The sequence below is a fragment of the Hipposideros armiger genome, unplaced genomic scaffold (assembly GCF_001890085.2).
Source record: "Hipposideros armiger isolate ML-2016 unplaced genomic scaffold, ASM189008v1 scaffold_358, whole genome shotgun sequence".
NCBI lineage: Eukaryota > Metazoa > Chordata > Mammalia > Chiroptera > Hipposideridae > Hipposideros > Hipposideros armiger.
Window position 1 is genome coordinate 368,162 of NW_017731708.1, and position 27,428 is coordinate 395,589.

Sequence of the window (27,428 nt, forward strand, 5' to 3'; positions counted from 1 at the left end):
CCTCTACTTGCAGCAGGAATGCCAGGTGCTCCTTATGCTCCTTGGACAAATCCAACAGCATCTTTTATGGGCAGTGGATTTCACCAGGCACAGACCCTGCCCTCGCCATTTCCAGGCCGAGTCCAAACACAAAAAAGCTCCAGTTCCTCAGCATCCTGAGCTTTTGGTACCCACCTACTGCAGTCCTACACTCACTACCATGCATGCTGCAGGCAGAAGATTCTTCCATTCACAAATATCTTGCAAAGATAGGAAGAACCAAAGCCCCAAGATTGTGTAATAAGCCAGTGACAGAGCTGGAAGGAAAGGATCAGATGCCTTGACCACCTAGCCCAAAATCCACCATTCCACAGAGCAGGTAGAAAGCTGAAGGTGATTTCACAGTGAGATGCTGCTCTCCATAGGGATGTTCATGCTGTCAGCCACACAAGCCTATACCATCTTGACTGTCCAGCTTTTTGCATTCTTAAAACTACTGCCTGTAGAAGCAGACATTTAGCATATAATTTTGAAAATGTATCTCAGACATTTGATGACCTTCCAGCAAGATTTGCTTGTAGGCTTTCAGCTGAGGTTTAAAGGTTTTTTTTGGTTTGTTTTTTTTTAAAGATTTTTTATTGGGGAGTTGGGGGGATGGGAACAGTGCTGGGGAATTGGGGGAAGGGGAATAGACAAGTTGCTGTCCTTTTGTTCTTCAGTCTAGTTGTGGAGGACGTTGCTTCACTGGCCCAAGTTGGCACCATCATTGCGCTCTTCCCAGGTGAGGCAGATCAGTCGCCGGCTTCTGGGCGGCCGCTCACTGCGGCTGCTGGCCGCTCACGCTGGCTGCTGGCTACACACGGTAGCCCATGGCAACCCACTGCCACAGGGGCTGCAGCCTATGCCGTCGCCAGCGACTCATGGCAGCCCAGCTCCAGATTGAGCTGTTGTTCAGCATCTTAGCTGTGGAGGGCAGTGTCACTGGCCCTCATATGTGGGATCCGAACCGGGGCCCTCTGGCGTCCCAATACAGTTCTTAACCATCGCGCCACTCGGCCTGCCCTAAAGGGTTTCTTGATTACCCCCAAAACCAGAGAATGCCTGTGAACCCATAGTGCCGCCACCACTTAAAGACAATTCATCTGGCACTTTCATCATGTTAATGAGAAGACTTGATTGTAATTTTGATACATAGGATGAATGCACAGAGAGCAAGATATAAAGCAGCCATAGTTCACAATGTTGACTCTGATGACCTCATTAGCAAGGGATCCAACGACATTGATATGCTTAAGAAAACTGACATATCATCTGTCTTTGTTGGTGAATCATCAGCTAATTCCCTGAAAGCTGAATTCACATATGATAAAGGAGGCCACCTTATCTTAGTTCCAGAATTTAGTCTTCCTCTGGAATACTACCTAATCCCCTTCTTTATCATAGTTGGCATCTCTCTCATCTTGAGATTCATTTTCATGCCACAGAATTTGTCCAGAATAGACACAAAGCGAGAAGAAATAGACTTTGTAAAGATCAACTTAAGAAACTCCCTAGACATAAATTCAAAAAAGGAAATGAATATGATGCATAAGCCATGGGTTTGGATGAATATGAAGATGGAGATAAGCTCAGAATCCTTTCCTTTTCTCATGCTTATCATTGCAAGTGTGTAGACCCTTGGTTAATTAAAACCAAAAATCCTATTTAGTGTGCAAGCGAAAAGTTTTCTTCTCAAGGAGATTCAGACTCCGAAACCGACTTTAGTCAAGAGAAAAACAAAGTGTCAGAACATACCGCTTTACTTAGACCTTTGACTTCTGTCAGCACCTAGTCATTTTGGGCTTTGTCGGAACCCCACTCACATGAGAATATAACAGAATCTTCAGACTATGAGGAAGATGACAATGAAGACACTGACAGTAGTGATGCAAAAAAATGAAATTAGTGAACATAGTGCTGTGGTCCAACTGCAGTCTAATGGTGAACAGGGTTACAACATAGCAAATACTGTTTGACCTTCAGAGGGTGATTGGGTTATTTCCCTTTAAAATGTTTACTTAGTTATATAATTTGACTTTTTTAATTCCTTTCAGAGATTTGTGTAGAAATAACTTAATTTTTAGTATTCTACAGCTTAACCAGATTACTGAAACAAGTATTTTTTATTTATTTGTCTGCAGGAGTGTACTTCATCTCACTAATAACTAATAATAGATTGGTGCTGTAACTCAAGCATCAAAACAACTTATTTTGGAATGAAACAGCCAAAACACTTTTAAAAATTCCTCAGTATAGCTTGCAATTAAGACCTTGATCACAGTGTGCAAATTTTGTGTTTTACGCAAGATCAGTGCTGTGGCCACCTGGCATGAGCTAAGCCAACTTCCATCTCCATAAAATTACTTAGAGTTGTTGAGTTGGAATATGTTTGTTCTGGTATTACCCCCAAATTGCCATCATTAGTGAGCGGTGACAAGGTAATTTAGCATTTTTTCTTCCTATCAGCACCACAAAGAAACTCAAAGCTATCTTCTTCCTTTCTATTCCCAAGTAGTCTTATCCTGATAGGAACAGTCTGTATTAGTGCAGATTTCAAGTTTTAAGGTTTTTAATACTATAGTGTTATGTATGAATTTGATTCATCAGCTAAAGTAATATGTCTCTGAACTTTACTTACTGAATTTCAGTGTCCTTAAGAGTTTTGTGTTGTGATCAAAGCAAAAGGAAATACTGTACAAAAATACCAAACTTCAACAACTGTTAATATACAGATCATATACCTCTTGAAAAAGAGCAACTTATACTAATTAGCCCTTGCTAACCTATGTACAGAGGAAATTGTTAAAGTATTGGATTTGAAAATAATTGCTTATGTTTACTAGAACTAATAATGCAGTTAAACAATGTATTATGAAAGCTAAATTATATTATACATCATTGAAACTATGTAGAAAATAAGACATATATAATCAAATTGCAAAAAAATTTTATACAATCTTGTATGAAGGGAGTTTGAATGTTAATAAACATGTTTTACACTTTAAAAATATGTAAATGGATTAAATGCTCCAATCAAATGACATAGGGTGGATGAAGAGGTAAGAAAACAAACTCTTACATATGCTGCCTGCAATAAAATGACTTCAGATAGAAAGACACACACAGACTGAAAGTTAAGGGATGTAAAAAGATATTTATGAAAATGAAGAAAGAAAAAAAAAGCACTCGGTAACAACACTTATGCCAGATAAAATAGACTTTAAAACAGAGGCTATAACAAGAGACAAAGAAGGACCCAGTAACCCCACTTCTGAGTATTTATTTGGAAAAAACCCAAAACTCTACTTCAAAGGGACATGTACATACTTATGTTCATTGCAGCATTATTTACAATAACCAAGATATGGAGGCAACCTGGATGTCCACCAATGGATGAATGGACAAAGAAGAGGTGGTACATACATACAATGGAATATTGCTCAGCCATTTAAAAAAAATGAAATCTTACCATCTACAACAACATGAATGGACCTAGAGGACATTATGCTGAAAGGATTAAGTCAGACAGAGAAAGACAAATGCCATATGATTTCACTTATATGTGGAATCTAAACAAAATAAGGGAACAAAGAAAACAGACACAAACTCAGATACACAGAACATTTTGATGGTTGCGAGATGGAAGGGTGAAAAAGGGTACAGGATTAAGAATTACAAATTGATAGTTACAAAATAGTCATGGGGATATACAGTATAGCATAAGAAATATAGTCAATAATATTGAAATAACTATGTATGGTATCGAATGAGTACTAGATTTATTGGAGTGATTACTTCATAAGTTACATAAATGTCCAATCACTATGTTGTACACTTAAAACTAATATACTATTGTACGTCAATTGTAGTTGAAAAAATTTTAAAAATTATTTCAAAAAGAATAAAGGGGTATATGTATATGTATTGTTTAAAACATTTCTATAATTCATTGTGTCCTAGGAATTATATAAAATGAACTTTTAAGTATGTGTCAAATGGCACCACAATTATTGTTTCATTTTAAATAAATTTGCTACAAACAGGATATAAAGTTGTGGAATCAAAGTTGTTGATCTATTTTATTTAAACCATCTCACCAAGTGGAACAGTAACAGGCATAAAGTAGGTGCTCACTAAATATCTGTTTTTTCATAAATTAGGACACAGTTAGTGAGGACTATAAGATAATATAAAGAACAAGAAATGACCCGGGCCATTTAGTAAATGTACTTTGTCTTAGGAAGAAAACTAGCAGGTATTTAAAGTTCAATGCAGGTTTGGTTGAACATGTAAACACTCTATTGATGTCTGTCCAAATTCTATTCACAATCTTAGATTCTTACATAAATGTTCTGAAATCTTTCAAAATAGCACAACAGGCATAAGCCCAGAACCAAGACAGCTTTGTTTCAATAGAGAGTTAAGAGGTGGCCCATTTGTGAAATAGCTTAACCATGAATTATTCATGCTGAGAAATCAATAAAATACTTACTAATTCAGCTGTAATGCTTAGCTCTGCTGTTTGACCAAGAGATTGAAATGATCCTGGAAAACTCAAGAGAGACAAAAGAACTTGGCAAGGAATAGCCACCCCATGGAGTCACATAAAGACCCTGAATAATACATCATCATCACTATTATATAATGTGCTTTATAGTTCACAAAGCACATTGATATATATTGTCTAAATAAATGCTAAGGACAATCCTATGATTCAGGTAATAGTAGTGAACCACGTTGGAAGTTTGCAAATACTAATCACAACCTTTTGGAATCTCACCTATTGAAAATAATAATAGCAATAATCATAATAATCACAGCTAGCACCTAAATAACATCTATGTGTGTGCCAAGTACTGTCTATATACTTTTACATTTGCTAACTCATTTACTCCTCACAACAATCACAAGTTTTCGAACAGGAATCAAGCCATCTGCTTTATTAGAGTTGGTTGGCAAATTTAGTTTCCACCTGATAAAAAATTGCAATTTTTGTCCCTCTTTACCGAATTGAAGATAAGCAAGGAATGACGACCCTGACTTTCCCACCCATTGTCATGCTATAAAGCTGGAACAGACAGAATTGTGTGGTCTGGAAGTCTTTTCACTGATAGAGCCTAAATGTGTGAGCTCCAGCCTCACCTGGGGCCCAGGCAGGTCTATGAGCTGAGGAAGATGAGGCAGGTGTGAATGTCAGGCTTTCCCCAGTTTCACTGATCTCTCACGAGTTTTGTCAGTGGGTAGAAAATTGTTACAGAAAATGCTGCTGCTCTCTCCTGGGAAGTAAAACAGGTACCTCTCATGCCTCCATGGGAAACCGCAGGAAAGAAAATGAGTGGTCCAGTCCATGCTATAATCAATATCTCCAACAGCCAAATGAGGAAAACTGAGGACCAAGTAAGCTTAGTTCTCAAAGTCAAAGAACTGGTAAGTAGCAAATGCATCCAGGTCTTGAGTCCTACTCCTCTGACGGGCAGGCCACATCACACATTTTACGCTGCGCTGGAATCCTTCCACGCAGACAATTCTGGTGAAAGCTGAAAGTTCAAAACTCTTCAACGCTCTTCTAGAAATGCTTCCATGCCTTAACCAAATTCTCTTTTTCCCATTTCTTGACACATGTGCTGAAACCATATTCAAAGCATTTTTTTCTGAGCCAATTTTAGGGATGGAGGTAACAAAAGAGAATAGAAAAGAGAAAAAGATTGTAATTGCACTCCACCTCACATGAGCATTTTTAAATTTTGACTCAGTTTGACAATTGTGCATTTCCATTATTCAATAAATACTTATTATATTGAATAACAGGGTAAAACATCGTCAGTTTATAGTTACCAATTGTGCCAAAACCACTAATATTTTGTTTTGTTGACTGTTAGACTCAGAAACAGATACCACATTATTCTTTTATTTGTACTTTTCATCAGTCTTCATTCAACAGATGTCCCAATATGAAACTGCTTGTTAGTTTATTTTCCACTAAATATATACACGTAATTAATATGTGCTTGTTTGTGTACTATTTACTGTACTGTTTATTATAAACAGGCTCAAATTGCAGAGTATGAATAAATTTGACTGCACATCACCACCAAAAAAGAGTCTTATCAGTCTAATGCAATTAGAGGGGTCTTTTAATTTATTTTGTGGGTGTTTAAATGCCAGCTTGATTCACTGTACTGTATTTCTAAAGTCCTTTTTAAGAATTCCACTATGGGAATTTAGAGTTTAGTATCTAACTTCTCATGTAGGCTCTGATCTCTTAAACTATTCTCCCACCAATAAACTCTCTACTTGCAATTATAGTAAGAGATTCTGTAATATTAAAGGAGAATTTGAGATGTGGGTTGAAATGGGAATTAAGAAGATCCCAAAGTCCTACCAATTCTGGTTACTGTTAGTGTGTCTATGGGAGCAGGAGACTTTTTGTTTCTGCTGTAATGCTTCCTGATTAAGTAAAAAATGAAAAACTTTAAGTAACTTTAACACCTCATAAAATCATGAGAAGAACCATTTTAGTTTTGAATAAGCCAGTAATTACTTCAAATAATGACATCTATCTCATCTCTCCTCTACTTCCTTTGGACAGATTGTCCTGGGTACCCCTTGAAATATTACTTGTTTTTATATTTGACTATTTGTTGTGGTGGTTATTGTCCAGGGGCCCAATTTTAGTATGTAATATTTGTTTTTAAACATCAACAAAAGTTGTTCCCAGCAACTCTCATAGAGCCAGCGTACCCTTTCAGCTCAACCATCTTAATTTTGTTTTCCCATGAGTTTGGTTAGTTTTACAATTATTCCATTATTAGATTAATATAGTTCTGAAAATTTCATTGCCCATGAAAATGTAACCAGAGCATAGTAAAAGCTTAATAATCATGAACGAAATGCATTTTGATAGTATGAAAATGTTTCAAATCAAATTCTTTTTTCTATGTCTGATTAAATAAACCTATTTATCTCACTAAGCAATTAGCTTTCAAAAATAACCAATATATAAAACTCATAAAAGTCAAAGATCATCTCTTGAATTACAACAATAGTATAGTTATTTAAATATGTATATACTTCTAGGGTTATTTGACTTTCACTTAATACTTTTTTCTGATCCATCCCCTTGATTAAATTCAAGTTTATATTGGCCTATACTCACATTTACTTTGGAAGTACTATAAAATTTCTTCCAAATTGGGTTTTTTAGCATAGTTTATTCTTCGTATTGCTGTAAGAAATTCCAATATGACCCATTTTCTAGAGGTAATTAAGTTTAGTTGCTGTGGCCTTTGCTTCAAGGGCTTTGATTCTGAAGGTAAAGCCTCACTTCCCTAATACATTCTACGACCGGGCATATGTATTTAGGCCTCAAAAGGCCACATCTTCAAACTTAAGAAACAAAAGCACTGGTGGTTTCAGATATATGTAGGTAAAATGTAAAATTATCTTTTAGGGTGGAGGGTACTATAATTCTACTCTCATTAGGGAGTCCAGGACTCTAATGTTTTTCACAAAGTGGATAAATGAATTTGAACTGATGAAGTCACATTCTTTCAGTCAGCCTCCTTTAAAACCAAGGCAAGGCCCTCTGAACTTTGGTGTTTACAGCAACTCCCTCTGGGCTACACAAGGAACACACCCATGATTTGGGTTTCAATACTGTGCCCTTAACAAATGCTAAGACCACAAACAAGAGAAAACAGGGACACTAAATTAAGTAATTAACTACAATTCTTCATAAGTTAGAGTAACCCTAAGTAATATAATAAATAACCCCTGAAACGTCAGTGGCTTGAACAACAAACTTTTATTTCTTGCTCAGATAATGGTCCATGGGCATGGGAATTAAGAAGATCCCAAAGTCCTACCAATTTTGGACACTGTAAGTGTGTCTGTGGGAGCAGGGGGCTTTCTGTTTCTGCTGTAATGCTTCCTGATCAAGTAAAAAATAAACAATGTTAAGTAACTTTGGTCTAACTTGGGAACTCCTGATTGAGTGGTAGCTCTCCTCTACATGGAGATTTCAGACAGACTCCTTTGTCTTTTGGTCCTGCCATTCAAGGCCTCATAATCCTTTGCATTCTGCCAATGAAAGAAGAAAGCATGGAGAACCACCCCTGATTCTTTAAAGTCATGGCCCAGAAATAGCACATATCACTATTGCTTACATTTCACTGATTAAAAATAATTACAAAATCAAATCCAGGTACAAGGGAAAAGGGGATTGGAAATAGAGTCCTTGATTGGATGGCCACCTCCCAAAGATAAACTTAGACTACAGAACGAGAACCATCACTACCATAAACATCATCAAACAATAATTTATTGACATGTATTTTGTTTCGGATGCTGCATTTACAACCAAACACAGCAGAAATGAAGTGATAATAATTAACTACAATTTATTCACTCAGTCATTCAACAAATGTTTATTGAACATTGACTCTGTGCCACTTGCTAGTCTGGGAACTAAGGAAACAAGGATTGTGCTCTTAGTCCAGTGTAGGAGACAGTCCTGACTGGTGCTAGATTACCACAAAGTAAATCAAGTACATGTTTAGGGTTCCAGTGGAGGAGCACCAAAAATAGAGACTTCTCTGTTTTCTTTTTTCCTCTAAAAGAAAGCTTTTGAAATGATTTGATTTTTGATATGTCCTTAAAAGGCGTTAAAATGGCCATCAACAGAAAAGTAAGAGCTTTGTGGGACTTTCTTGTACTTACATTGTTTAGCATTCTTTTAATTACATGGAGAAAGAATATCAAAATATTTTACAATGCCTAAGACCTCTGAAGTATGGACTTGGTCTTAGATATTTAAACAAATAACTTAGGAATGTCAGAAAAGACCTCACAAAAGGGATGGGATTTGGATGGCTTAGAAAAAGAGTGGGGTTCAAGTGAGGAGAGGAAAGAGGGAAGGTGCGCCAGGTCAAAGGAACTTGAATAGTGCTAGTCCGTAAACAGTGTCAGACTACCATTACGGGTAGGAATATCAATTAACTTGGAGGGAGATGGGGTCTTCTTTTCAGCCTAGCTTCACTCAGGCTATGATTTAGACAAATCAGGTCTGTCTTCCCTGGTGAACTGTGAGCATCTCAAGGGCAAGGACCATAGCCATCCTTCAACTCCAATAGGATCTGTGCAACTGTAAGTGTCTACCCAAGTTTGGAGAATTGAATAAAATTGAATGTGTGCATTCAGTTGTTTCTCATAAACTCTATGGTAAACATTACAAGGAATAATTTTAATCCTATCATGACTTTGAAAATTATGTGTTGTCAGATTGGGATGAGAGGAACGTGAATGCTCTTATCGTCTAGGATTGGAATGCTTCTGAATTTTATCACAAATTAGATTTACTGAAATTTTTTCTTCTCTGTACATTCCTCCTTCTGTCATCCCCTCTTACTTTATATGGTAAATATGAGGTATTTTTTATCCACATAATCTTTACCCCAGAAAACTGCCATTATCAATTTTACTAGTCCTAAATATCTGCTGAATTGAAAAAAATTTAGTTAAAAATTCATGGTGACATTCTTCACATTTTGTAGAAAAAATTCTGACAATGTTTATTTCCAATATCTAGAGGGCTGTTCTTTACTATTTGTGCTGTTGTAGAAGTGGAAAAAGTTATATCACTACCTCGTTCTGCTTCTTATAAACTATAAAAAATAGTAGCATGAAGGATCACAATTGTATCAGTTTTCTGACAAGAACTTGAATTCAAAAGCATGGTAGTGGAAGAATTTGGTTTTCTCTAGGCAGAACTGGGATTGAAATTAGATTGAATCAGCATGACGGTCCTCAAGATCTTTGCTGCTATTTCAAAGAACAGTGATTTTTTTTCTTTTTTTTTTAGTTCTAGGGAAGTAAAACATCTTAGCTGTTCAGATACCAATTAGGCTAGTTACTAGTGATTGATCACTTATCAGTCATAACTTTCTTCTGCCAAATCCGGACACCACCTCTGAATCCTTAGCCCAGCACTCCAGGAGTGAGGAGCCAGAAGATGGAGTTTATATTAGGTAAAACTATTCATTTTGCCTATTATCTGTGAAATGCCTCATCTGTAGCAGTTTAAGAAGAAAAAAATATAATCCGATAATATTTACAGAGACATCAGTGCCCTTTCAAATTCTGATTAGTGATACTAATCCCTATAGATTCTTTCAACACTTTCTTGGAAAATAGTGAAATCTAATTAACTATATTCTAGAAGGGACTGTGGCTGATAATAGCTTAGCAACTAAGAGGATTCATCAGCGATAAAAAGAAACATTAAAAGTTCTCTAGTGTCCTTAATAAACATCATGTTGAGAAAAGGAAAAAAAGGAGGTGAAAGCTGACAAATATTGTAAGTTTGGGAGTCAGACAAACTATAAAACTTCACCTCATGGAGGAGGAAATATGTGCATATATTACTTCAAATTCTTCTGTAAGGAAGATTTGTCTCTTTTCTACTACTTATTTACATATTCAATAATTTATATTTATATGTGTATATATTTATTATTCAGTCTCAAGGGGATAGTAGCCTCTACTTTTGGGGAAATTACCTTATAAAAGTGCTATTGATTACTATATTATTTATTTATATTACAGTATGGACTCATGGATATATATTTTATTCTTTGGATTATAATCCATTACTACATTATTTGTTTATTGTTCAAATTGTTCCAACTTTGGCCATTGGGAACTCTTCCAGTCAGCTCCTGGTGCATCATCTCTTTCATTAGTCTGTTTTCCTTTGTCCTGTATAGGCTGGCTACATCTCATTAAAAGATGATGGGAAAAAACAATCAGTCTTGTGAAGTAGATATGGTTTTAGTCAATAGAGAGCCTCTATTGCAGGCATATAAAGCCTTTTAATATGAAGGACATCTGTGGAAGTGTTATTTGCTTTTCAGCTGAGAATAATAAAAATGAACTTTATGAAGTACCTGTCATTTAAGCTTGCTGGTGCTTGAGGCTGTATTAGCATACTTTTTAAAAAAATGAAATAACTTATTTTTGACTCAGCTTAATGATACAATTGAAGTACTCAATTCCTCAGAGAAGATCTAGGCTCCTTCTGGTGTTGTGCATACACTTTTCTAGAATTATTGACTCAATTCCATAAACACAGAGTAGGAAAAAGGAAAAACAGTGAGAATCCTGGGAAATGCTACCTTAACCAAGTGATAAAGGTTAACATCCCTATTGATGTCATGGATATTATATACCCCTGATATGATGTAATGAGAATGGCACTTCACCTCCATGGTATTCTTTCCAAAAAACCATACCCTGGTCTAATCAGAAGAAAAATATCAGACAAACCAAGATGGGGGACATTCTACAGGACACTTGACCAGTAATCCTCAAAACCATGAAGGTCATGAAAAACAAGCAAAGATAGAAATTGTCACAGACCGGAGGAGACTGAGGAGATACAATAACTAATACAATATGGTATCCTGGATTGAAACAGAAAGAAGATATTAATGGAAAAACTGATTAAATCCAAATACAGTCTGGAGTTTAGTTAATAGCAATGAACCAATGTTGCTTTCTTAGTTTTGATAAATGTACTATGATAATTTAAGATGTTAACAATGGGTAAAATGGGTGAGAGGAATAGAGGAACTCGCTATACTGTCCTTACAACTTTTCTATAGATATAAAATTATGCATAAGTAAAAAAGTTTATTAAAAAAAATGATGCTACAAATTTATTGCATGCCTGAAGCATGGCAGAGTTTTATAGTTAATGAATTGCCAAACCCAAGAAACACAGTTAAAGAAGACTTTAGAAAGCTACATGAGTTCAACAGCCAGGGGTGGAGTGGCAACAACAGACTGTAGAATGAAAGAAAAAGCAATGTTTTTTCTGCACTGAAACTAAATATATTTGTGTAGTAGTCTAAGAAGCAAAATATGTTTGGATCATAACAAAAATTGAGGCCCTCCTTTATGGGTCAGCAAAAGTGATAAAGTTAAAAAAAATACCCAAACCAATAAGCTAACCAGAGTTCACAGAAACACAAATGCGTGCTGGCTATCTAATAATGACTATGTTTAACGGTAGAAAAGACTTAAATTAAAAATATAAGTTTTATACAAACTCCTCAAATTTGGGAAATTTCTCTAAACTCTTTTTATGTGTTATCTAGGATATAACAATACACAAGTTTTATATTATCATCACCAATGTAGTAAAACCATTTGGCCAATAAATTGTATCACATTCCTGTCCCCTAGTTCTCTAAATTACTTTTTATTCACACTCAGGCTTTTAACCCTGAAGATTTCATTCCATATCCAACCTCCCCTCTCCACCCATCCCACCCACATCCTCTGACCTCATTAAAGAAATCTCAACCACCCTCTTGCCTTTGGCACCTTCTCTAGGTTTTTCTTCTAAATAATAATCCCTTCAAAATTAGTTTGTGAATTAATGGAACTGACTTATGAGTAAGGAGGCAAAAATCTGCTTTCCACTTAAGCTTTATGTAGATGGGGGAAACTACCTTTAAAACTTGCCCTTTTTCTCATCATCTTTGCATAGAAGCATACAATTGTGTTTCCAAAAGATCCAAGGAAGGCAAGGGCATAACTTGTGATACATGTGGTATGTATTTTCTTAAAAACAATTCTTAAAGTCAAATTCACAAGCCAAATATGAATGTTTACTAAGGAGCTATGTCAGTGGACTGACAAATGTATAATATTTTGATCAATATATATTGAGTTTACATTACATTTCATCACTTTCACTGCTGAAGAATAGATTTTAAAGGGATAGATTAAACATTCAAAGATAAAAATACAAGTAAATATCCCTTAGTTCAATATGGAGATAACAAACCCATTTTTATATCAAGACATGAGCATGCTCAGCAAACAATAGATTGAACAAATATTTATTGAATATATGGCAAGCGCAATCTCATTTAATTCTCTCTATAAATATATAAAACAGATATAATTATCTTTATTTTTCAAATTGTGAAACCAAGCTTCCAAAGATTGAACTACACAAGGATAGTTGATGTGTTACTTAAGGAAAATAATATTAGCCCCTTTACTGATAAGCTCCAAAATATTAGTGGTTTAATACAATAAAGTGTTGTTTCTCACTCATATCACCATCTAATGCAAGTAAAAAGGGGGGAGGGGTAATATTCTGCCCCACTTGGTCATTCAAGAACCCAGGATACTTCCATCCCATCCAACTGGTGGATGGAGATTGAGAATAAGGACAGTGCATTAAAAGTTTTTGTAGACCAGGCCTAGAAGTGGCACATACCACTTCTGCTCACATTCCATTCCCTAAAAATGGTCCCTATTCAGTTAATAAGGAAAGAATGAATGCTTCTTCCCTAAGATAAGGCCTAAGATAAAGATGTCTGCTCTCACTATTGATAATCAACATAGTACTAGAAGGTCTAGCCAGTTCAATGTGACAAGAAAAGGTATATAGATAAGAAAGAAGAAATAAAAGTGTTCCAATGTGCAAATGACATGATCATCTCATATGTAGAAAACTCCAAGAATCTACCAAAAATGTCCTAGAACTATTAAGTGAGTTAAGCAAGGGTGCATAATACAAGATCAACACACAAAATCAATTACATTTCTATATCCTAAAAATAAACATGTAGAAACTGAAATTAAAAACATAATGCCATTTACAATCACTCCAAAGAAAATAAAATACTTAGGTATAAATCTAACACAGTATGTGCAGGACTTGTATGCTGAAAATTACAAAATACTAAGGGAATAAATAAAGGGAAATGAATAAATAGAAAATAAATAAAAATATGGTAGAATTAAAACCAAACACATCAATAATTACATTAAGTGTAAATGATGTAAATATCTTATTTAAAAGGCAGAGAATGTCAGACCATATGAAAATGTAAGACCCAAATAGAGATTATCCATAAGAAACCCACTTAATATAAAGACATAGATAGGTTAAAAGCAAAAGGATAGAAAAAAGATATACCATACAAACATTAATTAAAAGAAAGCTGATGTGGCTATATTAATATCAGAACATTGAATACTATCAGGGACAAATGGATACATTACATAATGGTCAATTCATCAAGAAGATATAACAATTCTATATTAGTTTACATTTAATAACAGAGGTTCAAAATACATTGACAGAACTAAAGGGAGAGATTGGCATACCCACAATTATAGCTGAAGATTTTAACACTCTTTTCTAAATAATAGATGGAACAAGTTGACAAAACATCAGTAAAACTATAGAAGATTTGAATAATACTGTCAAGCAAATTACATGGAATAATCACAGTACACACATTATTTTTAAACACACATATAGCATCATCCAGATAGACTATAAGCTGTGCTGTAAAATAAATTTCAAATAATTGAAATCATACAGACTATGTTTTGTGAGCCTGAATACACTAGAATTAAAAATCAATTTTTAAAGAACCTATAAAATCCTTAACTACTTTGAAGTTAAGAAATGTACTGCTAAATACTGCATAAGCCAAATAAGAAACCACTAAGGAATTTAGAAAATATTTCTGACTGAATGATAATGAAAATACAAATATTAAAAATTTTAGAATGCAGCTAAAATAATGCTTACAGCGAAATTTATAATTCTAAATGCTTATATTGCTGATGAAAAAAGTTTTAAACTAATTAGCTTTTACATTAACAAATTGGAAAAAGAACATAAAGTAAAGGAAGGAAATAATAAACATAAGGTCTGAAAGTAATTAAATAAAGAATAGATAATACAGCAAATCAAGTTATTCAAAATGTGATTTGGAATAAAAAAAGAAAAAAGGTGATTTGCAAAGATCAATAAAATTGAAAAATCCTCACCTCGCTGATCAAGAAAAAAAACCAAAATATCAATATTAAAAATGAAAAATGGAATATCACTATATATTATAGACATTAAAAATATGAGAGGAATATTTTGACCATCTTCATGACTATAAATTTAACAACTTAGACGGAATGGACAAATTCCTTAAAGGATGTAAGTCACCATAAGTGACACAAGAATCAACAGAAATCCTAAAAAGCCCTATATATGTTTAAAAAAATTGAATTTATAATTAAAAATCTTTCCATAAGGAAAACTCAGGATCCAAATAATGCATAGGTACATTTTATCAAATATTTGCAAAAGAAATGACATCAATATTTCTCAAACTTGCTCAGAAAGTTTTTTGTTTTTTTTTTTTTTGTTCTTCATTCTAGTTGTGGAGGACGTTGCTTCACTGGCCCAAGTTGGCACCATCATTGCGCTCTTCCTGTGCGAGGCACATCAGTCGCCGGCTTCTGGACAGCTGCTCACTGCGGCTGCTGGCTGCTCACGCTGGCTGCTGGTTACACATGGTAGCCCATGGCAACCCACTGCAGCAGGGGCTGTAGCGAATGCCGTCGCTGGTGACTCACAGCAGCCCAGCTCCAGGTTGACCTGTTGTTCAGCATCTTAGCTGTGGAGGGCAGTGTCACTGGCCCTCATGTGTGGGATCCAAACCCGGGCCCTCTGGTGTCCCAAGCCAGTTCTTAACCATCGCGCCACTCGGCCGGCCGGCTCAGAAAGTTTTGAGCACTCATTTTTTTTAAGGCCAGCATAGCTTTGATACCAAAAGTAGGCAAAATAAATACAGGAAAAAAATTTTTCACATAAATATTGCACCAAATATAAAATCCTTAACAAAATATTAGCAAGTCAATATATAAAAAGGACAATACACCATAGCTAACTGGGGTTTTTCCAAAAATGCAAGATCATTAAATTAGTTACTGTAATTCACCACATTAACAGAATAAAGATATATAAATCATCTCAATGGTTGAAAAAGATAGATTTTATAAAATTAAATACCCACTTATCATAAAAACTATCAGCAATTAGGAATAGAATAAAATTTCCTCAAACTAATAATAAAAGGAATCTAAGAAAAACTTTGCTACTCCAATATTAATTGTGAACAATGAACATTTCCCCCTCTGATATTGGGAACAAGGTAAGACTATCTGCTTTCACCACTTCTGCTCAGCATTTTACTGGGGTTCTAGTCAGTATGATAAAGCAAGGCAAAGAAATAAAAGCGATAAAATTGGAAAAGAAATAAAACCATTTCTATTTGCAAGTGGCATGATAAGAATCTACAAAATATCTACTAGAATTAATAAAGGTATTTAGCAAGATCACAGGCTTAAAATTAGTATCAAAAACTCCACTGTAGTAAAAAGTATAACTATTGCACTGTGTTGTACAGCTGAAACTAATTCTAAAAAATGTGTATTTCATAATAAAAAATAATTTAATAAAAAAACAAAAAAAAACCTCCATTGTATTTCTCTATACAAGCAATAAAAATGGAAATTGAAACAAGTACCACTTAGAAAATCATAAAAAATACTGGGGGTGCCAAAAAAATGTACACATTTTAAGAGATATTACTTTTCAAAGTTGAATTGAATTACAGTAGCAATGTGTAATATGACATTCACTCAAAAGATAGCATTAATCAAATGAATACTAGCGTCATTCATTGTATTACAATTTTAATACAGATTTTTCTTTTCTTAAAATGTATATACATTTTTTGGTACCCTCTGTATTAAAATACATAGGGATTAATTTAAATATGTGCAAATACCTCCATATTGAAAACCACAAATGTTACTGAGAGAAATTAAGAAATACCAAAATAAATGAAGAACACTATTTTGTTCATGAATTGGAAGATACACAATATAGATAGATAAATTTTCATTCTCCTTAAATTATTCTATAATTTCTATAAAGCCCAACTAAAATTCCAGCAGCATTTTTGTAGAAACTGACAATTTGATTCTAAAATTTATATGGAAATTCGTAGACCCTATAATTGCCAAAAGAATCTTAAAAAAGAACAAAGTTGGAGTCACACCACCAGATCTCATGACTTACTATAAAAGCTACAGTAATAAAGATAAAGTTATATTGGCATAAAGGTAGATCGATGGAATAGAAGAGAGGGTATAGAAATAAACTCACACATATTTCATTGGGGTAAGACTTTCCCACAAAAAGTGCTTGAAATAACTAAATGTCCATATGGAGGGGGGCGGGAAATGAACCTAAACACCTACCTCACATCCAAATGCAAAAAAATTATTCAAGATGGATCATGAACTGTTGATTCAAAAATTCAGGAGATTGGTACTTGTACACAAAAGACAAGGACAGACAGAAGAAAGAGGCAGATCACTCCAGATTGGTAGGTGGCAGACTTAGTAAACAAAGGAAATTATATATGAGGTTTGTTTTGGGTGGCCACAAGATGAATAGATCTCCATACCTGCCTGCAAGAATCTTAAAAGTTTATATAGAGGCCTTAACGGAGTTCAGTCACATATACCATCCAGATGGTCTAACAACACATTGTTTTCTGAAGGCTGTGTCCTTAAAAATGGCTCCGGCTGTGAGAATGGCAGGCAGAGTGTGCATTCCAAGGACAGGGAAGGGGGCGAGGAGCCTCTGAGTGCCCAGGTCCAGCTCTCCGGTCAACCAACAGTCATGTCCTCTCCATGTCCTCCTCCAACATGAGAATAAAGGCGAAAGCTATTAAACTTCTACAAGAAAATATAGAAAAATACTTTTATGACCTTGAGGTTGGAAAGGACTTCTTAGGACACAGGAACCTCTAATCATAAAGAACAAAATAGATAACTTAGATTTTATCAAAACTAAAATCTCTACTTTTCAAAGCATCATTAAAAATTACCAAGTAAACCACAGAGTGGAAGAAAATGTTCACAAAACATTGTTCTGACATGTGTTCTTACATGTAGACTTGTTTTTATCTTGAATATATAAACATCTCCTAAAACTGTGTACTCTGTTTTGTTTTAATCTTTACAATGATAATATTTTCCTGTTGGTATGCATATAATAACCTCATAATAACCACGTCATGTCCCAATCACAATTTAAATAAATAAAAATAAATAAATAAGAAAAAGAGACTACAGGACTCCACACTCTAGTATCTCCTCTACGTCTTCCTTTGCTCCCACTGAAGATCAAATTGAGAAACATACCACTATCCACACTTCCTTTGCTTGGACAGGCAAAGAAAAGTCTTTATGAAGGCTGAAGAAGTGAATTTAACAATTAGAGACATGAAATTAGTAATATGAAGGCAAGCTGCCACTCCTGAAATAACAAAAAAGAAAAAATTGGCACATATTGGAGATTTTTTTTTAATGACTCAAAGAAATTTGGGCAAAATGAAAACAATAAAAGACGAGATGAAAAGATATGGCGAATTATCAATAGTTGTTGAAAACGAATAGAAGACTAGAAAAGATGGAGAAATTAAAAATGAGTTGAGTGTGCTCGTGACCTCATCCCCCTGGTCTCCCACCATTGCTAGGATAGCGGCTCTGAAGCATCTGAGGGAACAGCATGCACTAACCCGTGGGGTTTAGAGGAACTCTCTTCTACTCGTAATTTTAAAGAAAAACCATCAAAATATGGCTTTGGACTGCACTGGTATTTTCCATGTCATAATTAGAGCAGAAATTGTAAGTTACAAATTCCCTGAGAAGTTCCTGCATCAACTCCTGATAGGAAATGTCTGATTTTAGCTATGATTATTACAGTTAATTTTCCATTCCAGTGGACTAATAAAAGTTTGATGTGTTGATAATATTTGGACTGGTTCTGCAGAATATGTTTTGAGATAAGTGTTATTATAGTCCTCCCTCCCCTACTATGTGAAAAGCTAAAGAGACTTAAGAGATTTCCGGGTGCTATTCTAATTAGGTGCTGATCTAACCAGCACTGTTCTAATTAGAAATCATACTGCCTCCTAAGGAGTTGGTAGTAATTATAAAACCATGTATTATTTTCTTAAGAAGGTTAAAGGAAGCCAAGACAATTGAGGCTGGATCATTTCCTGATGTGGCTGTTTATTTGGCCCCTTCACTGCCGCAACGTGATCCCTTAAATTGCTCCAGGAATTCTACATACCTGGGGTCTCCAGGCCCTACTGACTGACTGCCAGCCTCCTCCATTACTGCTTTTCTGCTTTTCTTTTTTATTTCACTCATTCCCAAAATGTTATCTGTCCCAATGTAAAGGATATTGAGTGTAGCAGCAAAGAAAATTGTAAATAGCCTAGTTTAAAAAGACAATCTCTCAATTTAAAAAGGAAACAACTTACCCCCACATCTCTCTCCAGTCACTACCTTATTCTCTACTCCCCTTATCAGCAAAACTCTTAAAGTAATTGCTTTTCTTCACTATTTCCCTTTCTCCCATTCCTTCTTGAAATCCCATTCGGCCTTTCACCTCCACCACTGCACCAAACTGCTCTTGTCAAGGTCATCGATGTCATTCACATCGCCCAGCCCAATGGTCAAGAACTCACCACTGGGGCCTGTCGGCATTATTACACATTGATCACTCTCTCTAACCTGATATAGTTTCTTCACATGGTCTTGGGATGAAAGTATCTCTCATTGTTCTCCTCTTCAGTAGTTCTCTGCTTTGCAGATTTCTCCTTACCTACCTGACCCTTAAAAAGTGAAAAGCTCCAAGGCCCAGTTCTCAGACTTGTTCAATCTATCATCGTTCCCTAGGTGATGTCTTTCTGCTATTCAAAAAATGCGTTATATGTGTTGTTATGAAATAAAATTTAAGATATATTGTTCAATGGGAAAAGATGAAAGATGGCAAGCTAGATGTGTGCAGGAGTTTGGGGTGACTGACAGCACAGGGATAGAAAACTTAACTCCTACTCTGAAAGGCTTCAGTACAAAATAAACCAGGAAGTCACATTAAAGAGCTGACAACATAGTCCCCACCAAATGGCAATGTTTTTTCTGATTTAACTAGAGGCAGTTAAAAAGATGAATCGGGCATGCAGCCTACCCTCCAGAAATGTATAATCTGCTGGGGCAAGGGAAGGGGGGGATGAAAAATAGTTCCAAAATAAGGAACAAAATGAGGTCACCAGAAAAATGACAATTAGGAGTTATGGAAGTTCAGAAAAATATAGCAGCTTTTAAAAGCTCTATGAAGCTGAACTATTCTTTTTACTGCATGCTTTCAAAATAACTTAATTTACTAATTGCCTCTATTATCAAATTGAAATTTCTAAAGCTTTCTCTCCCTTATCCATGCTATTCTCTATGTTCAATCTTATAATCGGAGTGGAAAAATCTTTTTAATGAGAACTATTCTATTCAGCAAACCTCAAGAACCCAAGAAAAATATAACTAAGGATTAATATTTACAGAAAAAAAACAACTTTATTAAATTTTGTTAAAGAGAAAGGGGTCAAAATGGAGACATAAATACACGAGACATGAGAAGAAATGCAGTTAGCAGATGACCCAACTGGAGTCTGAACCCAGGTCTGTCTGATTCCAGAGCCCATACTCTTTCAACTTTACAGCCTGGTCTCAAAAGTAAATGCACACTTAAACTGATTTTAAAAGGAGGGAAAGGTACCAGTGGAAAAGAAAAAAACATTCAATTTATTAGAAAGAGGAGATTATTGGTGGAGCAAATCCCCTGGGAGAACTAGAGAAATACAAGACATCCAAAAGTAGGTACTTCCACAAAAACACTGTAAAAACATAATGGAAACAGAGAGGCAGAAAGATTCTCATTTAACTGCAGAAAGATACAGACTGTCTTTAAAAAGCAATTACCCCATTTTGGGTCTTTAGTGAAATCATTGTTGCTTTCTTTCATTTTCTGTATCTGAAAGAGAAATGGTACCCATTGCCCCTCTTGGTTTTTGCCCTATGGGTAGGAGAAATGAAATCTTGAGCTAGATTTCACTTAGGCTAGAGATGTTGATTCCTGCCCCCTGATTTCCTGTCCCCACTCCACCCAAAGGCCCTCACCACTTTCACTCCTGTTTCACACATGCCTCCTGCCCTCACCTTTTGCTGAAATCATTGTGCTGGTTAGGCCTAATCCACATCAATCTATGTCCCTTCTTAAAATTGCTGAGACACCAGTTTCTCTTTGAAGTTTTCCTGGACCTAGTCCCATAGAATCTAATCAGAAGATTTGATCAGTGTCTAACCAGTAGTCATTAGCTGTGAGTATCCCTATGTGGATTTTGATTGTCTTGTGAATATATACTTATGTTTAATTTTACTTTTTAAAATTCCTTACAGCTGTTCATTCAATAAATGTCACTGACTATCTCATTGACTGGCCAGCTTAATCACAGTTATCCAATGGACAGATGATAGATTGATAGACAAGTTGGTAGATAGATAGATGATAGATGATCCATAGATAGATAGATAGATAATATAAATAGAATACAAATGTTAACCAAAACTAAACACATTTTTTTTAAATGTAGAGATTTTTTAGTTTAATGATGATGCTGTTTCACAGTCGGCTGACTGTATTACTCTGAGAACAATTTGCCATAAATATCAAAGTAATGCTACATGCTTTTTTCTCTCTTTTTTCCAAAGAAATGCACAGTGGGATATATAAAATGTCAGAAATAATTAGACAAAATCGCACAATCCCACTGAGACACTAAAATATATCTGGAGTTAAATATTTGCTGTGAAACTATAAAATCTGATTGCAAGACTGCTTATTATAAATAATATAATTTTTTCTTTAATGTAATGGTGTCAGAATTTTTAAAGCATGAGGTAATGTGAATATATGTTTCTAAACATAAAAAAGCCTTATATATATATATATATGTATATATATATGTATATATATATATATACCATGTATAAAAGAATAAAAACAAAAAAGAAATTCAGATGGAAAGATAAACTTAAAATTTAATAATGTCTTCATCAGAAAGCCTTCAGGAACTTAACCCCAAAAAAAGGTATCTTTTGAAAAATAATGTAAAGATAAAGTTTATATTCAGAGAGGAAAAGAAAAATTATATCAAAATTATGCAAACACAATTTATGAATACCAAAATATTTTCATGTTTTCCGGGAAAAATAATAATGGCTTTTTCATTCACTAACCGGTAGCATACTATTTTCCAGGAACCCTCCATTCAGAAGAAATGCTGTGGTGCTTCCCTTTACCCACACAAAATGGAACACAAGAGACTACATAGCTGAAGAAATTACAGCCTCCATACAAATGAGAGACATTCAAGTCTAAGTAGTTTCCAGCTGAAAGAAAATAACCAGCAGCTTCTCCACAGTGTATACTGGAACGGGGATACCATGAACATCACTAACTGTACCACAGAAGACAGTGTGGCTGTGAGAGCCAGGACCATCACTGAGAAGATGCTCATTTCCATGACTCTGGTGATCATCACCACCCTGACCATGTTGCTCAACCTGGCTGTGATTATGGCCATCTGTACCACCAAGAAACTTCACCAGCCTGCCAACTACCTGATCTGTTCCCTGGCGGTGACGGACCTCCTGGTGGCAGTGCTCGTCATGCCCTTGAGCATCATGTACATTGTCATGGACAGCTGGAAGCTAGGGTACTTCATCTGCGAGGTGTGGCTGAGTGTGGACATGACCTGCTGCACCTGCTCCATCCTACATCTCTGTGTGATTGCCCTGGACAGGTACTGGGCCATCACCAATGCTATTGAGTATGCCAGAAAGAGGACCGCCAAGAGGGCGGGACTGATGATCCTCACTGTCTGGACCATCTCCATCTTCATCTCCATGCCCCCTCTGTTCTGGAGGAGCCACCGCCTACTCAGCCCGCCCCCAAGTCAGTGCACCATCCAGCATGACCACGTCATCTACACCATTTACTCCACTCTTGGGGCCTTTTATATCCCCTTGACTTTAATACTGATTCTCTATTACCGGATTTACCATGCAGCCAAGAGCCTTTACCAGAAAAGAGGATCAAGCCGGCACTTAAGCAACAGAAGCACGGATAGCCAAAATTCATTTGCAAGTTGTAAACTTACACAGACTTTCTGTGTGTCTGACTTCTCCACCTCAGACCCTACCACAGAGTTTGAAAGGATCCACACCTCCATCAGGATCCCTCCTTTCCACAATGACCTAGATCACCCGGGAGAACGCCAGCAGATCTCTAGTACTAGGGAGCGCAAGGCAGCGCGCATCCTGGGACTGATTTTGGGTGCATTCATTTTGTCATGGCTGCCGTTTTTCATCAAAGAGTTGATTGTAGGCTTGAGCATCTACACCGTGTCCTCTGAAGTGGCCGATTTTTTGACATGGCTTGGTTATGTTAATTCTCTGATCAACCCTCTGCTCTACACAAGTTTTAATGAAGACTTTAAGTTGGCTTTTAAAAAGCTCATTAGGTGCCGAGAACATACTTAGGTTGTAAAAAGCCAGAAGGCATGACTTTTATCAGCCTCATGAGTGGACAGGGATAAAGGGTGCAACTTCTTAATTCTTAAACATAGTTGGTTCAGGAGAGTTTGTAAGTATGTGTGATGTTGTTTCTTGTTTGTTTTCTGTTTTGTTTGAGGCCTGTTATTTGGTGTGCTGTTTTCTACCTCTGGTCTTACTTGTGGCATATAATTTCAAATAAACATTATACAAAAACAGACATTTCATTGAAATAATAAGGTGAAATAGTAAATACTTTTTATTTTTAGCCATTTCAGTTAACCCTGAAATTAAAGAATGCCAAAATAAATCTTTACTTGCAGAATTTCTTATTACTTATAAATCAAATGAGTGATAACTTGCCCTCATTTAACATTAAATCCAAGGTTATTGTTCCAAATGCTTACAAAGTCCAGTGGGAACATAAAACAAAACACAAACAAATAAAAGTGTTGCGCTATCATCTATTGCTTTCAGACCTGAGCTGAAATCATTTACAATGACTACATAGCCCACTCCTTTCAGGCACAAATAGTATAGATGGAATGTCCTGTTTCATTTATAATTAAATAAGCTTCCTCATTCTCTAAAAAGAACCTGGCATGAATACACAGGCACATTCCTAGGTCTTTGACTATGAATATGAACATAAGCAAGTACAAAATAATCTAAATCTACTTTGGTCAATGTGTTGCTGTATGAGCTGAAAGATACATAGGGCTCCTCCATTCTAAAAAGTGTCCCAGCTAAGCTTTGCATACACTCTCTCACTCTAGCAGGATTAAAGTGGGGGTACATGTCATATTTGGGGAAATTTTAAAGTAGCTTAATGAGGTGGAGTGATCAAATGAGGGAATATATTACCTGAAGAACTTTGTTGGAGAATGTTACTCATTAAGTTACCAATTGTGAAATTCAAAAAAAAAAAATTTAAAAGTTGAAAATCTATATTTACAGCAAAGGCCACCTATCAGGAAATGAGTATGAAACTGTGTCTCCTGGAATTCCTGTGGCATCCATGCCAGACATCAGCCTGGGGCCAGGAGACAGCAGAAGGGACCCAAGGCCACACTGGGGCCTGACTCAGCCTCCCCTGACCTGGAGTGACCACTCTAAGTCAAGCGGGGAGCTCACCACTAAGCTGAGAGTGATCACAGAAAAGGCCAAAAGTTTGTAAATTTTTGTATAGTCCTAAGGAAAGTACTGTTCTAAACCTCTGCTTCCCTTCTCCACCCACAGCTTCTTCCCATCTCTTCACTCTCCACAGATCATCACTCTTTTTTGTTTACTGAGAAGACATTGACTTGCCCCCCTCCACCTCCATGTTTTAGCCCTTAAATCGATCCCCTCTTAATTTTTCTGTAATCTTGTTGCTTTCTTCCCTCTCGTTTTCTCCTCCGCCCTTTCTGTCTCTATCCCACCCCTTTCTCTATCCACTCTTCTTTAATCCTACCTATTAATTTGCTCAAGTCTCTTGGACACTATAATAAACCTCCCCTGGCCCTAGTTCTCTCTCAAGCTCCTGCTTTATCTCTCTCATAAATCTCTCACCTGAGTTTCTCAATAATCAATCTACCTGTTCTCCTCCACTTCTCACCTTCCACTGACTTTTCTGTCCTTTGCTGTCTGAGTATGACCCGCCTAGTTCTTCAAAACTGATCTTCCAAAAGTCATCAGTGACTTGCCAATAGGCAAATCTAGTGGTCTTCCATTTGTCCTTATTTACACCGCATTCTGTCACCAATTAAAACAGCTAACTGTCCTTTTCTTGTTTAAGCCCATGCCTTCCAAGATACTTCACTTTCCTGGTTCTCCCACTACCTCCTCATTCTTTGTCCTCCTTTTTTCATCCTAGTGCTTTCTCTTCAGCCTGTACATTTATACTCCATTCCAACCTCATCATTTCAAAAATTAGTTCTATGCCTGTGGCTCTTCAATGTGTGTCTTTAAGTCTGATCTCTCTCTTTCTCAAACTCCAGACCCATGAATTATGCCTGCTGAACATCTCCCTCTGAATACTCTATGCTTCAAACACAGGGTTTCTAAACTGAACTCATTCATTTTCCCACATTCAAACCTTCTCCTTCTTCTGCTTTTTCAGTCTCAGATAACAGGATTACCATACTTTTTATTATTCATATTAGATAAATGTGATTTTCTCTCTTTGTGGCTTGTCTCACAACCAGATAGTCTAAACCAGCGGTTCTCAACCTTCCTAATGCCACGACCCCTTAATACAGTTCCTCATGTTGTGGTGACCCCCAACCATAAAATTATTTTCGTTTCTACTCTATAACTGTAAGTTTGCTACTGTAATCAATAGTAATGTAAATATCTTTTTGTTTTCCGATGGTCTTAGGCGACCCCTGTGAAAGGGTCATTCGACCCCCAAAGGGGTTGCAACCCACAGGTTGAGAACCACTGGAACTGTCCATTTACTTTTACAGAAATTTTTGTATATGCCCCCTTCTTTTCCAATAATTTGATCCTCTCACATGGACCAGTCTTCTTATCTGATCCAACTACCTATGGACTCCTCGACTTGCAACACTGCCCCCGTATACCTTCCAGATACGTCTTCCTAGAAGAGTAGTTCTCAGAGTGGCATCTCCAGACCAGCGGCATCAGCATCCCCTGGGAACTTGTTAAAAATGTAAAGTCACTGAAGACCTACTGAATCAGAAATTCTGAAGCGGGGGCAGGGAACCTATCAATCTCTACTTTAACAAGCCCTCCAGGAGATTCTGGTATGTGCTAAAGTTTGAGAACCACTATCCTAGAGCATATTGTTGATTTTTAATGACAGTACTCAAAATCCTCTACTATTTCCCCATCAGCATAAAATAATTAAGATTTCTTAGTATAATATTCAAGGCTATTTCACTATGTGGCCTCAAACTACCTTTCCAGAGTTTATTGTCACCACTTCTTCTCACTCATCTCATACTCCAGAAAAGTCTGGATATTTCCTGTGTTTTCTGAGCTCCCCTAAAATTCATTCCCAGTTTCAGAAACCTGATATTATGGCTTCCCATTCTTCTTCTACCAACCCTTCATCATATGGTTCAAATGCAGTTTCTTTTGTGAAGTCTTCCTGAGGTCCTCCTTCCCTCTCTGTCACTAAGGAAGTCCTTTCTCCCAGCTCTAAGTTCCCATAGAACTTCATTTTTTATCTCTATTGTTATATGCATCCTACCTTGTAGTGCATTTGCTTGTGTGTTTTTGTTGTCTACCTTAGCAGATTGTGAGCTCCTTGAGGGCAGGAACCATGTCTATTTCATCTCTGTACCCCTAGGGATTCCTACAATGTTTTACACATTGTAGGCACTGCATAAATATCTGTTAATATGAATGGAATTATATCCCTGAAAGAGAAAACACAAATGTGCCATCTTCTCTCAGTGAGAAAACCAAACTTCTGAAATCTCATGGTGGAGTGTTGACTCCCTTTTCCCAAAAAATTTACCCTACCATTCCCAGCCTTTTCCACAAAATGCTAGGAAATGCTTTCACATGGAAAGAAAATGGACTTTGCATTGAATATAAATGAATGTCCTTTACGAGTTAGGGTTCAGGTTAAACTGCTCTGAAAGAAGAGACTTCAAAATATAGTAGTTCAAACAATATATTGGGTTGTTGGAAAAGTCATGATGTATTTTTTCTGGGTTTTTTTGTTGCAAAAATGCGCTATGACTTTTCTGACAACCCAATAGTTTCTTTCTCTCTCACATGACAGGTAAGAGATAGGAGGGCAGCCCAGAGTGAGTAGGAGGAGACTGCTCCACAAAGTCATCCAGGGCCTCAGGTTCCTTCCATCTTGTGGCTCTGCCTTCCCCTCATGGCTTGTCCTTAACTACATGGCCAAAGCTAACTCCCATCATATCCACATTCCAGTCCATAGGAAGAAAGAGAGAAAAGTACAGAGCAAACAATTTCCTTTTGATTAAGTTATGTGGAAGTTATGCGTGTAACTTTTGCTTGTATTTCATTGGCAATAACTTGGTCATTGCCACACAAAGTTATAAGAGAGAATAGAAAAGTAAATCTCTAGCTGGGCAGTCATATGC

At 36.2% G+C, this 27,428-nt stretch overlaps 1 protein-coding gene and 1 pseudogene across 2 annotated transcripts in view; both read left to right on the forward strand.

Moving 5' to 3' along the window:
* HTR1E (5-hydroxytryptamine receptor 1E) overlaps positions 1-23,570 on the forward strand; it is a 77,050-nt gene extending 53,480 nt beyond the window's left edge. The window contains exons 1-2 of one of the 2 annotated variants that reach the window (XM_019661691.1): positions 16,024-16,040; positions 22,066-23,570. In XM_019661691.1, coding sequence (XP_019517236.1) covers positions 22,252-23,349 — 1,098 coding nt within the window. In that variant the 5' untranslated portion in view covers positions 16,024-16,040; positions 22,066-22,251 and the 3' untranslated portion in view covers positions 23,350-23,570. Of the gene's footprint in view, positions 1-16,023; positions 16,041-22,065 lie in introns of those variants that run through there. The other variant, XM_019661689.1, reaches the window with a different exon arrangement.
* On the forward strand, positions 389-1,994 carry LOC109392953 (E3 ubiquitin-protein ligase RNF13-like; annotated as a pseudogene).
* Positions 23,571-27,428: the final 3,858 nt, after the last annotated feature.